General features: G+C 41.9%; 1 protein-coding gene across 2 annotated transcripts in view; it reads right to left on the reverse strand.

Annotated features, from left to right (window-relative positions):
* The window catches only part of pcca (propionyl-CoA carboxylase subunit alpha), a 102,085-nt gene that overhangs the window by 70,492 nt on the left and 13,547 nt on the right, over positions 1-18,046 (reverse strand). For both annotated transcript variants that reach the window (XM_061836760.1, XM_061836759.1), the window contains exons 3-4: positions 14,252-14,299; positions 13,942-14,010 (exon numbers count right to left, since the gene is read on the reverse strand). In XM_061836760.1, coding sequence (XP_061692744.1) covers positions 13,942-14,010; positions 14,252-14,299 — 117 coding nt within the window. The remainder of the gene's footprint in view (positions 1-13,941; positions 14,011-14,251; positions 14,300-18,046) is intronic.

The raw sequence follows: 18,046 nt of genomic DNA on the forward strand, positions 1-18,046 counted from the left end.
ATTTTTTTGCAGTACAGAAAGTCTCAAAGCAAATGCGCGGTCTTCTCGTGTAGCACTGAATGCCCATGACACGTTGTCACTTCGGGTGTCCCACTGTTGCATTACTTCCATTTTGCCAGTGTGGCGCCTCCTCCTCGACAAGAGGAACTTTTGCTCCCGAGGGTAACCGGGATGTGTCTCTCTCACCATCTCCAGCCCGTTTTGGCTAAATTGCCTCGAATCCTTTTTTTTATTTCCTTAGTGTGGTCCGAGACATAAACACCTGACAGAGTTCATACTCAGTCTGACCCAAAAAATTTAAGGGCTTTTTAGGGGCATTCTTAGGGGTTGACACGAAAAATTTAGGGTTGACATGGAAAAAATTTAGGGCCGACACGAAAGATTTAGGCCCATCGTGGGAAATCAAGAGTAAGGAAAAAAGACTCACCCAATGGTGCCATCAACCGTTCTTGGTTCATCAAATGTTCCAGTACCTCAGTACCTGTGACAGTGATCAGTGATGTCGCCCCTTGTGGTAGTTCTCATTGATATGACCATTGTCAACGTCTTCACATAACAGTATACAGAAAAACAGATTCTAACTACAATTGCAACTATATACACAAATGTCTTCTACTGATGTCTGTTTCAGCACCCCTACTTGAGCTCCTTGAGCCTACCCAGTGCCTCCTCTATTTGTTGCTGCAGAGGTGCCAAAGTGACTCTCTTGTCCTTTGCTCTGCCTCTGAGTGCATTGGCCTCGGTGATAAACCTCAGATTCCTCTTTTCTTCTGCCTCCTCACACAGCCTGTCAGCCTTCTCAATAAGCGTTGATGTGTCAGTCTCTATTCTGGCTTTTTTGTACGAAGTCTTCCTTTCCCCACAGTGGTATTTTTTGGCAATGTCACTGTCTGGGAACATGACTGCAAACACTTTCGAATTATTTTCACAAGATTTGTAACTGTAATGGCTGCAGACCACTTTTAAAGTCCACACGATCTCTGCCTTTAACGAGTCCATCTTCGTGTATTGAACTACTTTCATAAAGCCTGACTTCTGGCTGGACAACTGTAGGCGCGCATTAGGGATCGCAACCGGTTATAACCGGTTTTCGGTTTGTTTGTTTTTTTTTAAACCGAAACCGTAATCGGACTTTTGAAATCGGTTAAAATGTCCAATCATTTGTTCTGGTTCCGGTACGCCACATTGCGCTATTTTTTCAACATCATTTCCACTTTTTTCAAGTTTCGCTGTTAGAGTAAAGTTGGACTCAAAAGAACATTCAGTTAAATCAAAGAAACATCAAACATGGCATCGAGGAAATGCTCCAAAGTATAGGAGTAAACTTGTTTTATTGGCAGATATCAAAACACTACTCGCATTACGGGGGGAACTCTGTGAACTTGTGACTCCGGAAGAGCAACAACAAAAACAGTCCGTGCGGAACCCCGCACCCCAACTCGAGGTCCCGCGGGTGAATTATGTAAACACCACTATGGTACCGTTTTTTTTGCTACAGCTGTTCGGTTAAAACTGGTTATGAAAGTAAGCGTTTTTTTGCGATCCCTAGTGCGCATGCAGTGCTAGTACCACTGCCTGAAGTTGATGCTTCACTATCTTGATATTTTAGAAACAGATTCATACCAACGGAAGATGAGAGAGTCTTCGCCAAATCAGCGTGTCTCCTGTTTTTCCGGTGCGACTCCAGCGCTTTGACGCCCATCTTTTCATGCTTGTAACTCTGCTTGCACAGATGGCAGTAAAACATGTGCCGATCTTTTGGATCTCGACGAACCCAGCTCCCAAACTCCTTACTTTCAACCCAAAGTTCTTGAAAAATGCACTTCCCGTGATACAAGTTGGATCGATGAAAGAACTACGCTACGTCGTAACGAAGACGAAGTGAAATGCCTACTCACGGAAACAAACAATGGAATATCGACAAGATGGCGACTAGTTGTCAACACGGTGACTTCCGTTGACAATTTCCGGCTGATTTGGACGCCAGACGGATCGCTATTTTTTTTAAATGAAAGATGAATTTATTTTTTAGGGCGAATTTTGGCGGTAGAGGTCCTCCCTTTGATTTTTTTTAATTTAAGGCCTTCTTCTTTTTTTTTCGACTTGTGACGTTAGGAGTCGCCACACTGTGTCATCTTTTTCCAACATTTCCTCCTGCATCTTCCTCTCTAACCTCATCTGCTCTCATGTCTTCTCTCAAAACATCCATCAACCTTCTCTTTGGTCTTCCTCCCCGTCTTTTGCCTGGCAGTGCCATCCATGGCACCCATCTACCAATATACTCACACTCTTGCCGCTGGACATGTCCAAACCATCATAGTTTTGCCCTCTAGAACCTTGTCTCCAAAACATCCAACTTTCCTCTGATGAGCTCATTTCTAATCCTATCCAACCTGCTTCCTCCGAGAGAGAACCTCAACATCTTCATTTCTGCCACCTCCAGTTCTGCTTCCTGTTGTTTTGCACCACTGTCTCTAATTCATACATAATGGCCAGTCTCACCACAGTTTTATAAAGTTTGCTCTTCATCCGAGCAGAGACTCTTCTGTCATATAACACACCGGACACCTTCCACCAGCTGTTCCAACCTGCTTGGACCCGTTCCTTCAATTCCTGACTACACACACCATTGCTCTGGATTGTTGACCCCAAGTATTTAAAGGCATCCAAACTCGCTAAGTCTTCTCCTTGGAGGCTGACTCTTCCCCTTGCATCCCTCTCATTCGCGTACATATACTCTGTTTTATTTTGACTAATCTTCATTCTTATCCTTTCCTGGCCATGCCGCTATCTTTCTAATTGTTCCTCCACCTGCTCCATGCTTTCAATGCATATCACAATATCATCTGCGAATATCATGGACCAAGGAGATTCCAGTCTAACTTCATCTGTCAGCTTATTCATTACCACAGCAAACAGAAACGGCCTCAGAGCTGATCCCTGAGGCAGTCCCACCTCCACCTTAAATTCTTCTGTCACATCTACGGTACACCTCACCATTGTTCTGCTGCCATCATACATGTATAGTATTATTCTAAAATATTTCTCTGGCACACCAGACTTACGCATGCAATACCACATTTCCTCTCTTGGTACTCTGTCATAGGCTTTCTCTAGATCCACAAAGACACAATGTAGCTCCTTTTGACCTTCTTTGTACTTTTCCACTAGCATCCTCAAGGCATTCTACGCATAAAAGCATACTGTTGCTCACAGATACTTACCTCTCTTCTGAGTCCAGCCTCCACTACTCTTTCCATAACTTCAGTGTGTGGCTCATAATCTTTATTCCTCTATAGTTCCCAGAGCTCTGCAAATCGCCTTTCTTCTTAAAAATTGGAACTTGCACACTTTTCCTCCATTCTTCAGGCATCTTCTCGCCCACTAGTATTCTGTTGAATAAGTTGGTCAAAAACTCCACAGCCACCTCTCCAAATTGCTTCCATACCCCTCCACCGGTATGTCATCAGGCCTTTCCCATCCACTTTAGTGCCTTCTCACTTCGCCCTTACTAATTATTGCCACTTCTTGGTCCTTGCCTCTTCGACTCTTCCTTCTCTCTCATTTTCTTCATTCATCAACTTCTCATAGTATTCTTTCCATCTCTTCAGCGCACTACTGGCACCAGTCAACACATTTCCAACTCTATCCTTAATCACCCTTAGGTGGTGCACATCCTTCCCATCTCTATCCTTCTGTCTGGCCAACCTATAGAGATCCTTTTCTCCTTCTTTCGTGTCCAACCTGGTGTACATGTCATCATATGCCTCTTGTTTAGCATTTGCCACCTCTACCTTTGCCTTATGTCGAATCTCTACGTTTTCCTTTCACCTCTCCTCAGTCCTCTTAGTGTCCCCACTTCTTCATCACTAATCTCTTTCCTTGTATGACTTCCAGTATTTTGGGGTTCCAACACCAAGTCTCTTTTTCCCGTTTCCTACCAAAAGACACACCAAATACTCGCCTACCTGTCTCTTTGATCACCTTGGCTGTTGTCGTCCAGTTTTCCGGGAGCTCCTCCTGTCCATCGAGAGCCTGTCTCTCCTCTTTCCGAAAGGCCGCATAACATTCTTCCTTTCTCAGCTTTCAGCACATGGTTCTCTGTTCTATCTGTCTTCTTAATCTTCCTACCTACCACCAAAGTCATCCTACACACACTATGCTGTCAACCTACACTCTCCCCTACTATTGCTTTACAGTCAGTAACCTCCTTCAGATTACATCATCTGGACAAAATATAATGCACCTGTGTGCTTCTACCTCTGTTCTTGTAGGTCACTATGTCCCTGCTTCTTCTGGGAAAAAAAAGTGTTCACTACTGCCATTTCCGTCTTATAGCAAAGTCCACCATCGTCTGTCCCACAAAGTTCTTTTCCTGGATGCCATACTTTCCCATCACTTCTTCATCACCCGTTTCCTTCACCAACATGTCAATTACAATCTGCACCAATCACAACTCTCTCTCTGTCTGCTCAGAACAACTTCTAGTTCCTTCCAGAATTTCTTGGTCACATCCTACCTGTTGGGCAAAGTTGCTAACCACATTGTACACAACACCTTCAATTTCAAATTTCTGCCTCATCACTCGATCTGATACTCGATGACCACACCCATACATTTTTCAAATGTGAGTGACTGATTATTTATATGACGATTACACTGATTATACATAACACCCTCAATTCTTAGGCAGCTTTTCCTTTAAAATAACTCCTACTCCATTTCTCTTCACATCTACTCCATGGTAAAATAATTTCAACTCTGCTCCTATACTTCTAGCCTTACTACTATTGCACTTGCTCCCTATACAGTGAAGAAAATATGTATTTGAATATCCTGCTATATTGCAAGTTCTCCCACATAGAAATCATGGAGGGGTCTGAAATTTTCATCGTAGGTGCATGTCCACCGTGAAAGAGATAATCTAAAAAGAAAAATCCAGAAATCACAATATAAGATTTTTTCACGATTTATTTGTGTGAGAAAGCTGTAAATGAGTATTTGAACACCTGAGAAAAACAATGTTAATATTTAGTCCAGCAGCCTTTGTTTGCAATTACAGAGGTCAAATGTATAATTGTATTTGTTCACCAGGTTTGCACATACTGCAGGAGAGATTTTGGCCTACTCCTCCACACAGATCTTCTCTAGATCAGACAGGCTTCTGGGCTGTCGGTGAGAAACACGGAGTTTCAGCTCCTTCCAAAGATTTTCTGATCTGATTCAGGTCTGGAGACTGGCATGGCCACGCCAGAACCTTGATATGCTTCTTACGGACCCACTCCTTGGTTTTCCTGGCTGTGTGCTTCGGGTCATTGTCATGTTGAAAGAACAAGCCAAGACCCATCTTCAATGCGATGACTGAGGGGAAAGATGTTGTTCCCCAAAATCTCACAATACGTGGTCGCGGTCATCCTCTCCTTAATACAGTGCAGTTGTCGTGTCCCATGTGCAGAAAAACACCCCCAAAGCATGATGCTACCACCCTAATACTCCACAGTGGGGATGGTTCTTTTGGGATGGAACATCCTTCACATCATTCGTTTTCTTCCAAACACAGTGGAATTATGACCAAAAAGTTCAATTTTGGTCTCATCTGACCATAAAACCTTCTCCCATGACTCCTCTGTATCATCCAAATGGCCATTGGCAAACTTAAGACAGACCTTGACGTGCTGGTTTAAGCAGGGGAACTTTCCGTGCCATGCATGATTTCAAACCATGATGTCTTAGTGTCTTGTGATTTCAAACCGTGACGTCTTTGACCTTTTTTCACCAAGCTGCTTGGCTATTTCTCCATAGCTCTTTCCATCCGTGTGAAGTTGTATAATTTTGTCTCTGGTGTCTTTGGACAGCTCTTTGGTCTTGGCCATGTTACAAGTTTGAGTCTCACTGATTGTATGGTGTGGACAGGTGTCTTTATGCAGCTAACGACCTCACACAGGTGCATCTGATTCAGGATAATACATGAAGTGGAGGTGGACTTTTAAAGGCGGACAAACAGGTCTTTGAGGGCCAGAATTCTATTCTGATAGACAGGTGTTCAAATACTTATTTGAAGCTGTATCACGCAAATAAATCAAGTCAATGGTGCCAGGGGAGGGGCGTTGTTTACCCAGGCCATGACAGATGTGGTATGGTGTTCTTTAGATGCATGCTCATATTTGTTTGGCACAGTTTTACGCCGTATGCCCTTCATGACGCAACTTTCTGCATCTATCCGGGCTTGGGACCAGCCTACAGATTGCACTGGCTTGTGCCCCCATAAGGCTGCATTAATATATTTATAAGGTTTTATAATGAAACGATATAACTAAATACCTCTTTTTGTCTCAAATATGCAAAGTACAAATACTGTTTACATATTTTAAACATTCTGGTACCCACATAAACATATATCTCCACTAGTTTACGTTTTTTCTACTTTTCGCCAGTGGTTCTGGTCTTGATTAAATGCGAAAAATGAGCGATTACTGTACTTGGGCCTAGAACAACTCACGAAAAGTGAAAAACCAGAAAGCAGGGGGGCATGTATGTTTATGTGGGTACCAGAACACTTGAGAAATATGTCAACAGTATTTGTACTTTTCATATTAGAGACAAAAAGGAATTTTGTCAACTCTTTAATTATAAAACCTTATAAATATATCTACATTTGGCTATATTTATGATCACATAAATTCTAAAAGTGTATTTAATTGCTGTAACCATCCATCACTCGGACACTCTTCTGCTGGAGGGTCTGTCGATGTACCGTAATTTCTCATGCATAGTGCATCCTGAAGTAGTATAATGCTCACAACTAAAGTTGACCTTAAAAAAAAAAATCTGGAAAACCCTTCCACCAATGTAGAATGTGTACCAATTTGCTGCTATCCATATTCTCAAAATATTGGGAATTACCTGTATTTGTATTGTATCCCTCAACCAACTAAGATAAATGCTCAGTGATGACATAACATTGTATTAATACTATTGATAACACGGATTACAGTCTTAAATGAACAAACATTGTTTGACTTCAACTTTGTGGAGAAACGTTTTTTTGCATTAAATATTTGTGCATAAAGGTTTATTCACTACATTACACATCCTTGGCCAATCATTCAAACTAAGCATCTGACTCATCTCCAATCTGAAAAAGATCCATAGCAGCTATCTTTCATGCATCGCTGTGTAACTCATCATTGATGACTTGGTCAAGTTCCGGTGCCTCCTGCATTGCATCATGAACAGTGATTCCATCTTCTTCCAAAAGCATGTCACCCTCTGTGCCATCAATGGGGTTTGTCAGGAAACATTTTTTTAATCCAAAGAGTCTTGGTTCCCTTTATTCCTCATTATTGTCAGCGCTTTGAGGCGAAGCTCCACAGTGCTAATAGGACAGCTTCTTGCCCTCCGTTCGGCTACAATGTGTAGCAGGTCTTCTATGGTGTCAGACTACAAGCAAGTATTTTAATTGTGTGCACCCTTCCGCTTTTTTTTAAATGTGCCCATTACGCTCGTTTCTACATAGTTTGAGCTCTTGTTTTGACAGTGACCTGACACCACACTCTTCCTCCATCTCTGGGAACTGCACAACTCTCCCACATCTCAAAACTCTGCAATATGCTTTTTGATGGATTATTTTCTCCATCTTCCTACACAAGATGACATTTGATTCAGCCATTTTAACTGCCGCACTCCTTGGTGGTTGCACATTTATTCAGCAGGAGTGATGACTAATAAGGGGATAACTCGCCTTTTTAGTCAGTATTTTTTGTCTTAGTTTAAGTTAAAACAAACTCCCGAGCAACCATTTCAGATATTTAGTAGCAACAAATATACTATGCTAACGATCGTAAAAGGTCAGGAATCTCAAGCTGGCGGCCACATTAGCATGATACATATTAATGTGTATCACAAGACATTGAATATCACATCGCAATGGAAATATAGCACCCTATGTACCTGTATACCACTATACAATGTGATTTTACTTTCAATCTACAGTATGCCTAAATATAATGTGCTCTATTGACTTTTTGAAAATATTTTAAAAAGTTTGGCGCATTATAAAAGAGAAATTACAGTAGCTGATTTTTTTTTTTAACTTTGAGAGGGGGAGTTGGTTTTGTGTGTGTGCGTTTGTGTACAGTACAGTATTCATACTTTGCACACTTGAGACAAAATAATACAACAGTACAAGTGTCTAGTTAAATTTCAAATTATAAAACCTTATGCTGCACAATAACAATTTTATTGTAGGACATAATTCACATTCTTCACTCGGAGAATCTTGTGCTGGAGGTGCTGGCAGTGCACATGATGAGGAGTTTGGGGTTTTTTGTGTATGTGTGTATCAAAATGTTTGAAATATGTAAACTTTGCATATTTGAGACAAACATTCTCAACAGTACAAGTGTCGATTTAAATATTTATAAAACCTTGTGTTGTACAGTAACATTTTCATTTTATTTATTTTTATTCGCGCAAGTACCTTGTGGAGAAGCGCTCGTAATTTCGTTGTATGCACAGCCATATAATGACATTAGAGGCTTTTGATTTGATTGATTATTACAGTGGGTATGTCATTAACATTCCTCACTGAGAATCTTCTGCTGGAGGTGCTTTACGGTGTATTTGAGGTTTTTATCTTTGAGAAAAACATGGTGATGGGAGTTGTCTGTTTTTCCTTTCGCTTCAAAATTACCCTGTACAAGGACATAACCATGTCAATACAATTGCTAACCTTGACAGCTCGTACTATATTATCGTCAATGTCTTGTGCAAGTTCTCCCTCCACACAAAGATGAACAGGATCTTTGTCAGGGGAGGAAGCCTGACCATAGAGAGGCATGCTTCTGAGGCCGTAATGCTTTTGAAATCTTTCAAACAAACCTTTGCTTGCCGAAAAGCCTCCTGCTTGAAGGGGTGAATTGCTCCTTGCAACATTAGTGCTGGGTTGAGGTTCGTCAGCACGTTCTTCAGCCTTTTCATCATCGTCACCAGGCACAATTTGATCGTAAAGGGCTTTAGCCTTTGTCCTGATCATATTAGTGTCCAAACTCACTGTCTTTTTTCTGCAATCTGCTACCCATAAAGATAACGCAGCTTCCATTCGAATAATCTTCTCATTTTGCGGAGTCACCACACATTTCACTTCCTGATCAAAAGTTTCTTAAGAGGTTTTACGGATGTTTGCCTCATCCTTCTTTATGTAGGGCAACATGGATTCTTTCACGCCATAATGGTGCACCACAAAAGGGTAACTTCTGTTGTCTTTGACCATATCCAAAAGTTTTACTTTTTCCTCTGATTGGCATCATTTTCCTCTTCCTCTTGTGCACTTAGGAGGAAGCTTTCGCACCAGCACAGCGATTTAGCAGCATTTTGAACACTTGGTTATCATGCTGACAGTCAACAAAGGAAAGAATGGAACCGAATTTGCCATGTCAAGTTTCCATGATGCGACGCAAATTAGTTTACTACATAACTTCACACATGCTCTCATTGGTCGATGTCACACCGGGGACCAATCACGCACCTTGTATCAATGCATCTTCCCGCAATCTTCCAATATTGTTGTGTTTTTCCATGCTTATTTTTTTATGATTTTTTTGGGGTGGGTGGGGGGGTGAAAACAAAGTTCAGTGCAAAGAAGCAAGGGAATCCTCTAATTTGGAAATATAAAAGAGGGAATTACAAACTGAGAAGTAGATATACTATGAGTGTAACCATAACTGCTGCAAAATAAAAGCAACAAATTTGAAAAAGGAAAACACTTACTACTTATCTTATTAATGATGTGATCAATTGTTATACTGAAGTTGATATTAAAATTCATTGGAACATATGATAAGTTCAACAAAAAAAAAAGCAAAAGAAAATTAAGTATATTTATTGTGTTGAAAAGTGCAACAAGGTATCTTTCATCCATTTTCCAAGCCGCTTACCCTCACAAGCATCACAGGAGTGCTGGAACCTATCCCAACCAAATTCAGGAGAAAGACAGAAAACACTCTGGTCACCAATCTATCAAAGGGAACATGTCAACACCGTCACTGAGTGGCTAATGAACCCACGGTGCCAGGACAAAAGTCAGGTGTGTGTGTATAACTACGCCATCAGTGATTGAACAAGGTAATTTAAGATTAAGAAATATCCTTTCATCTTCATCATCTTCTACTGCTTTTACGGGTCGGGTTGCGGGGGTAGTAGCTCGAGCAGGGATACCCAGACTTCCCTTTCCACAGCCACTTCATCCAGCTCTTCCGGAGGGATCCTGAGGCGTTCCCAGGTCACCTAAGAGACAGTATCCTGGGACTTTCTGGTAGAACGTGCTCGGAACACCTCACCAGGGAACCGTCCAAGAGGCATCCGGATCAGACTCCTCACCCTTTCTCCAAGGGAGAACCCGGACACCCTGCGGAGGAAACTCATAATGTCCGCTTGTATCCGAGATTTTGTTCTTTCGTTCACGGTTCACAGCTCGTTACCTCCCTCTTTACCACAACAAACTGATACGAAGTCCACATCAATGCAGATGCAGTACAGATCCCCCTGTCTATCTCCTACTCCATTCTTCCCTCACTCGTGAACAAGACCCCAAGATACTGGAACTCCTCGACTTTGTGGAGAATCTCATCCCTGACCCGGAAAGAGCACACCACCCTTTTCCGACTAAGACCATGGTCTCAGATTTGAGGTGCTCATTCTCATCCCAGCCCTTTCACACACAACAGCGAATCGCTCCAGTGAGCGTTGGAGATCGCGGCTTGATGGAGCGAACAGAACCATGTCATCTGCAAAGAGCAGCGATGCGATACTGAGGCCACCAAGCCGGAAACTCTCTATGCCTCAGCTGCGCCCAAAAATTCTGTCCATAAAAGTTATGAGCAAAATGGGTGAAAAAGGGGAGCCTTGACAGAGTCCAACTCTCACCGGAAACGAGTCTGACTTATTGCCGGCAATGCAGATCAAACTCTAACATCAGTTGTACAGGGACGGAACAAGCCGTGTCAGGGGGTTTGGTACCCCATACTCCTGAAGAAGCCATCACAGGACTCCCCGAGGGACACAGTCAAATGCCTTCTCCAAGTCCACAAAACACATGTAGACTGGTTAGGCAAACTCCCATGCAACCTCGAGAATCCTGTAGAGGGTGTAGAGCTGGTCCACTGTTCCACGGCCACAACAAATACAACATTGTGCCTCCTGAATCAGAGATATGACTTCCTGATGGATCCTCCTCTCCTGCACCCCTAAATAGACCTTGCCAGGGAGGCAGGCGAGTGTGATCTCCTGTAGTTGGAACACACCCTCCGGTCCCCCTTCTTGAAAAAGGGGACCACCACCCCAGTCTGCCAATCCAGAGGCACTGTCCCCGATGTCCATGCAATGTAGCAGAGGCATGTCAACCAGGACAGCTCTACAACAGCCAGAGCCTTTAGGAACTCCGGCGAATCTCATCCAGCCCCCGGGGCCCTGCCACCAAGGGTCTTTTTAACCACCTTGGTGACCTCAACCCTAGAGATAGAAAAACTCACCTTAGAGAACCGAGACTCTACTTCCCTGTGAGAAGGCATGTTAGTTGTGAGGATAAGCAGCTCAGAAAATGACTGAATAAACAAAATCACTTAAAAACAGCATTTCAAATTTACTTAGGTTATAATTGTCGGACATTTACATTTGACTTGATGATCTTACACAAAGTGGGAAATAAGAATTTGAGAAGGGGGGCAATACTTTTTCCACTGCAAAGTATATACAGACCATTTCCCCAAAAAATTGAACATCATGTAAAAGTTCATTTATTTCCATAATTCGATTAAAATCGAATTAAAGTTATTCTTTCATATATTATAGGGTCAGGGCCACAATTTAAACAAATTCAAGTTTTTTTTTATATAATTTGGTCTTTCACCTCACAAAACCTACAAAATTAGGAATTCAAACATAAATACAGTGAAGAAATCAAGCCATATTTTGCAGGCCATAAATGTGAAATGAATATCACAGACAATTGACTTATATCAAAGCACCTGCACAGGTTTCCAGCGGTATCATTAAATTGCTTCAGTCTGGTTCAGTGATCCCCACTGTGGGATGAATCCAGAATTACCAACTGGCTATCATTAATACCTTGAGTAGCGAACATGAGACATTAAGATCACAACCCGCAGTTCGATGCACATGGCCCAGGATAAGGAGACAGCACGTTTATTGTGGCACCCTGAAATTAAGTAGATTGCTAACAAGGACAACAGACAAAAGATTGGACAGCATTGACTAGCATAGTGGCACTGAACTCATTAGGCGCCAACCCAGACAGAACCCGCAACCCAGGGTCCCTCGGCCACTTGAAATGGATACCATTTGGACCGCCTGGTTGGGACAATGAAAGATCCAGCGCAATGCCTACAAGTAAAGGCGTGCCACAGCAGACACAGATTTTTTAATCAGTGAGATAATCGTAACAATCCATAGCCGCTTAACACATGAACATTCGACTGTGGGACTAGTCAATGCTAGAGGAAAAATGTTCTCTTTATCTGAAGTTCAATAATTGATATGTTAAATAAATCCACTGGTTTAAACCAAACTAATCTTAAAATGAAACCCAAGCCTCAAAAGAGGTGTGATTAAACAAATTCTCTCTTCTACAAAAACTGAGATGTCAATGATTTCTTCACAGTTTTCTGTTTGAATTCCTGATTTCGTGAGGTTTATGACCTGGAAGCTCAAATGTAAACATGAACAAATATACAGTACTTGAGATTGTTTAAATTGTGGGAGCTGAGGTTAAAGCAGCTTAGGACATTTAAAGTACAATTTTAAAGGAAAGAAGACAAGAGGAACTGCTGGCTCGCGAGGAGAACGTGGGATGTGTCTCTTTCACAATCTCCAATCCGCTCTAATCAAATTTCCACGTCTCCAGTTTTTTATTCCTTAGCGTGGTCCGCATCAAAACAAAACAAATGTGACAAACAAAGCAACCGTGAAAAAATAGACCATATGAGTCTTTGCGATGTCTTCACCATCCTCTTGAGATTGTCAGTCTTTATGTTGTCTTTTGGATCACAATCTGGTGTTTCCACAGCACCCAATGCATCACATTGTTTAAGTATATCATAGCAAAGTTTCCATGGCACCCAATGGGCCTCTTGATTGCATCACATCACATAAGCAATGAAGCATTAAAAACCAAGAAAGCAAATATGAGATAACTTTATATCCAATTAATCCAACATGAATCTATGAAAGTTTAACTTCCATTCTATACTGCCTATCCTCACGAGAGTCAGAGGCATGCTGGAGCCTATCACAGCCGTCTTTGGGCAAGGGATGGGGTACACCTTGAACTGATCACCAGCCAGTTGCAGGGAACATGTGAATAAACAACCAATCGCAGTCACATTCAGAGCTACAGTAAATTTAGTTTGTGAAGCAGATGTGCTAACTATTGGCTCAAGGAGCAGCCCAAAGTTTAATGTTTTTAATTGAATTATGGAAATTAATCAACCTTTCCATGTCATTTAAATTTCTTGGAAAGGGTCTACTCATACGGCACTCAGTTTGTCACGGTTGGCTTTCCAACCCAAGAATGTCCCACAGATACAGGAAAACTCATTCTCCATTGAAAGCATCAGTCATTAACCAGTCACAAACAAAAAACAACAATGGAGAAGTAGCTTCTCTTAGATTCATTCCTTAGGATGTAGGTGCTGGCCACCGTAAGGACGTAAGCACCGAGAAATGCAGCGAGAAACCGTCTTAGGGATAGATAACTATGAAGGAAGGATAAATAGAGACTGGATAGCATGCAAACTTGGCAAAAAAAAAGCATAGATTTAAAACCAGGACATAAACTGCTGTACTTTGATGTACCAAAATATTTTTGAAAAATTTAATTTTGATACCAGTTAATCAGCCACCAACACATCATAGACTATAACTCACAGCATTGGAGTCTACATCACTATGAACAGCAACAGTCCGAATACCCATCTTCTTGCATGTCCGGATCACCTAAAGAGAGTACAGCGACATGAAGTACATTCACTTACAGTCCTTCATAGTTAATGGATTTCAGTGTTTGCAGGAAGAGTGGTTGCTATATCGAAATGTTATTCAAATTCAATTATGATAGTTCCAAAAACAACGATTGACGTTTTTTTTTTATCCACATGGAGTTAAAGATGTCATTAACACCTAGTCATTTACAGTTTCAGTTGGATTACATTTCTGGAAGTGTCTCATTCTGTCTTACTCTGCAAGCAATCTCCCCTCTGTTTGCGATTAGGATCTTGTGGAATGTCTGTGGAAGAAAATGAAAACTTGATAAATTATTTTTTTCAGTGAAAAAAGTTATTTAACATGACAAATCCCCCCCCCACACACTCACACACACGTGAATTTCTTTGGGGGGGGAAAGTCCAAGTAAAATCACAATTTATCAAGGTCAGGCAACCAGGCCTAAAAAAAAAAAAAAAAAAACTCAGATTTGCTTCATAAAAATGTTAAAAGCAAATGATGTCTGGCTCACAGGCCCTTCTGGGACTTGCTGTATTTTATATCAAACAAGTTTGGAGACAAAAAAAAAAATCTAAATGTTTTTTTTTCTTACATTAACGAACAAAAAAATTGTAAAAGGTATTTTTGGGACATTTTTAGGTGAGAGGAAAATCCCTTTTGACAAAACGTGCGTGATATGAAGTTGTGAATGTATTATGTTGGTTGTTAAAATCCCTTTATTCATGCACACTTTAGGCTCCTATGAAGCTCTGTGTGATTTTACACTTAATTTGACAATTAAGTGATGGCACCTTAATGGGTTAGCAAGTGGGCTGGCTTCCTTCTGTCATCATGTGTTTAACTGATAGGCCCACAACACTCTAAAGAGGATTCAGCAGAGAAGCCCAGCGTCCCAGGTTCACCCCCTAGGTGCCATCAATTCTCTTGAATGCCCAAGTGGGGTCTTTTCTCTTAGTCCACAGCCACTGGCTGGCCTTTTTTGCCACCTTGAAGAGATCTCTGACTGCCTGCCAGTGGGCATCTCATGAAGAAATAGCAGCATTGGTTGATTGGGAAGACTGACGAATACTTCCATACAGATTTGAACCTGTGGATGGAAATAATGTAGGATTTTCGGACGGGAATGATGCAAAGTCTGACTACTCGGCCGACACGCAGGACATTAAGTGCGTAAACAAAGGCTCGGTTACATTCCTACACAATCACGGACAGCGCTGATTTCTCAGATTTATTCTCATCTGATGATGAACGCCAGTCGGCCGTCGCGTGGGACACACCATTCATTCATCCTATCGATTTTGGAGTGCGTTTAGGCGAGCCAGCAGAGGACTGCACTGAGCACAGCACTCATGGCCATGAAGGATGGTAGAACTCATCAGTGAAAGGTAGGCCTTATATTGTGGGCAAGGTTGTTTTAGCCAAATGGGTGGCCGGGGTCCAAGTGGTAATGAAATGATCTTTGGCTTGGTGGAAGCTAATACTGCTCCATAACAGGGGCCCGGGAGCTCAGCTGGTAAACCGTTGGCCTTACAATTCTGAGGACCCGGGTTCGATTTTTGTGAATTTTTTTGTTTTTTGTGGAATTTTGTACGTGCATGTGTGAGTGTGCGTGTCCTCTAAAACACCATAATGCAGGTCACGAGCTGAATGTCCTTATAATGAACATTAGCAAGTATGTGTGTGTGTGTGCGTGCGTGTAGAATTGTAGGTTTTCTCCGGGCACTCCAGTTTCCGGTCCTTAAATGATTCTTTTTCTTACTGGGCGGGACCATGCTACCGATCATTTCGTGGATTATTTCTATTCGAACTATGGCAAAATTTTGCGATACATTAAGGCATTTTAACGTGTCTGATCGTGGTGGTAACGCATATGAAGATGCTACAAACCGGCGAGGATTTCTTTGTTGTGCGCCTATTATGTCACAACTGCGCACGTAGGTCATGTGACTCGCCAAAATGGCGGCGCCCATGAAAATTCATAGTTGCCAATAAAAATATTCTAAAAAAACACCATTAATTGGGAGAGGATTAACATCACATTGTCAAGGCACAGTACATACGACATGACCTATTGGAAACATTGTTAATCCAAACCAGAATTTCCCTTTAACAAGAAAGCAAAATGTGTGACGATGAACCTGAAGCTGCAATGAGAGATACACGCCCTCGAAGATGAGGCTTTTTTCGTCAATCAAAGGTTGGTTTGAAAAATTTCAAAAGCATGCAACAATATGGTATGAGCTGTCAAATTTAGCAATTGTGTTGACAGGGTTACGTCCTTATACAGGGTGTTGGATTAAATGGAGTAATTGTACATAGAGTAATTTCATATTTGCTCTCTTGTTTTGCTTTTAATGCTCTTTTGGTATGCTTAATATGCTTACATTGAGTCACATTTGCTTTAATTGCTTATGTAGTGAAATGTTTCTTTGTGTTAAGTTTTTTTTCTTTTCATGTTTTCTGTGAAGCTCAATTATTGCAAAATACCTTTTCTTTTTCCTGATCTTTATTATTTTCTGTTATGCCAAAGAAGTGGAAAGGAATGTTGTTTCTCTTTGATCGGTGAATTGGATGTCGATTGGTGTGACTGAATACTCGATGATCGATTGTTGCTATCTCAGTCCTTGACAGAGAGTGCATGAGCGCCTTCTCGTCAGTCTACATTGTGTCCGGAAGAGAAAGGCACTGTGTTGTGAATTCATGTCTCTTTACTTTGCTCCTCCTGCTGAGGAGCGCTACATTTTGAGGGTTCGTCCGAGATATGTGCGGCGTGCATGTACTTCTTCCTGTTGAAGAAGTCACTGGCTGTCACATGTCTCTTCTAAACTCTACCATCATCAGGAGGCATGGTGGACCAGCAAGAGTGGTGTCCTGACTGTCAGTGAACACGGAGAAAGTGAGCTGAGGTATTTCTACATACCAGGGGAGCTGCTCTCACGTTCTAAAGGTAAAAAGGGATCACACCGCACCATTCACCACCACACTGCACAAAGATGGCTTCATTTTCATCGGAGGAAGAAAAACTACAGGTTGAGATAATAAGGGTGCTATGACATCTGCCGTGGGAAACACTGGCTGAAATATGTGACTTTTTAGTCATCGCAGGGAAAGATCTAGAGCAGGGGTGTCAAACATACGGCCCGTCTGGTGGTTTGGTACGGCCCAGGGAAGAAAGCTGCATTGTATAAAAAAATGTGAATTTTCTTTAAAATTTGTAGTTGTTTGTAGTGTTTTAGTACGTGCAGACAACATGAAAGCAACACTGCGGCGGAACTAGGACCACTTTGACCTGGTAAAATTGAACGTCTGTACAGCGTCTATTGGCGACAATTGCATTATCTACTTTTCCGTTTGCCTCGCACCCTCATCAGCAAAATGTCTTTGTCAAAAAGGAGAAAAGTAGACACAGAGTGTCGGACTTTTCAAGAAAAATGGACATGTTCTTATATGTTCACGGAGGTGAATGGGAAACCCGTGTGCCTGGTGTGCCAGCAGCAAGTTTCGGTGCTTAAAGAATGCAATATTCGGCGCCATTACGAAACTCAGCATGGTGAAAAATACAACAGTTTGCATGGAGAATTGAGAAAACAGAAGGTAAATGAAATGATGGCGCGTCTGAAGAAACAGCAATCTGTTTTCACCCGGAGCCGAGAAGCCAGTGATGCTGCGGTGAAAGCCAGCTACCTAATTGCGAGCCAAATAGCAATGGCATCAAAGCCGTACAGTGATGGAGAGTTCATCAAAAACTGCTTGCTGACGGCTGGTGAAATTGTGTGTCCTGAGAAGCGACATGCTTTCGCCAATATAAGCTTGACAAGAAATACTGTGGCAGACGGGATTTCGGAACTCTCTGCAGATTTGGACCACCAACTAAAACGCAAAGTGGGGTCATTTGTGGCATTTTCTGATGCGATTGATGAGAGTACTGATATCACGGACGTCGCTCAATTGGCCATATTCATTCGTGGAGTTGACAAGACTTTGAATGTCACAGACGAGTTTCTCGAGCTGGTGCCGATGATCGAAACCA

This window comes from Syngnathoides biaculeatus, chromosome 12 (genome assembly GCF_019802595.1).
Source record: "Syngnathoides biaculeatus isolate LvHL_M chromosome 12, ASM1980259v1, whole genome shotgun sequence".
Lineage (NCBI taxonomy): Eukaryota > Metazoa > Chordata > Actinopteri > Syngnathiformes > Syngnathidae > Syngnathoides > Syngnathoides biaculeatus.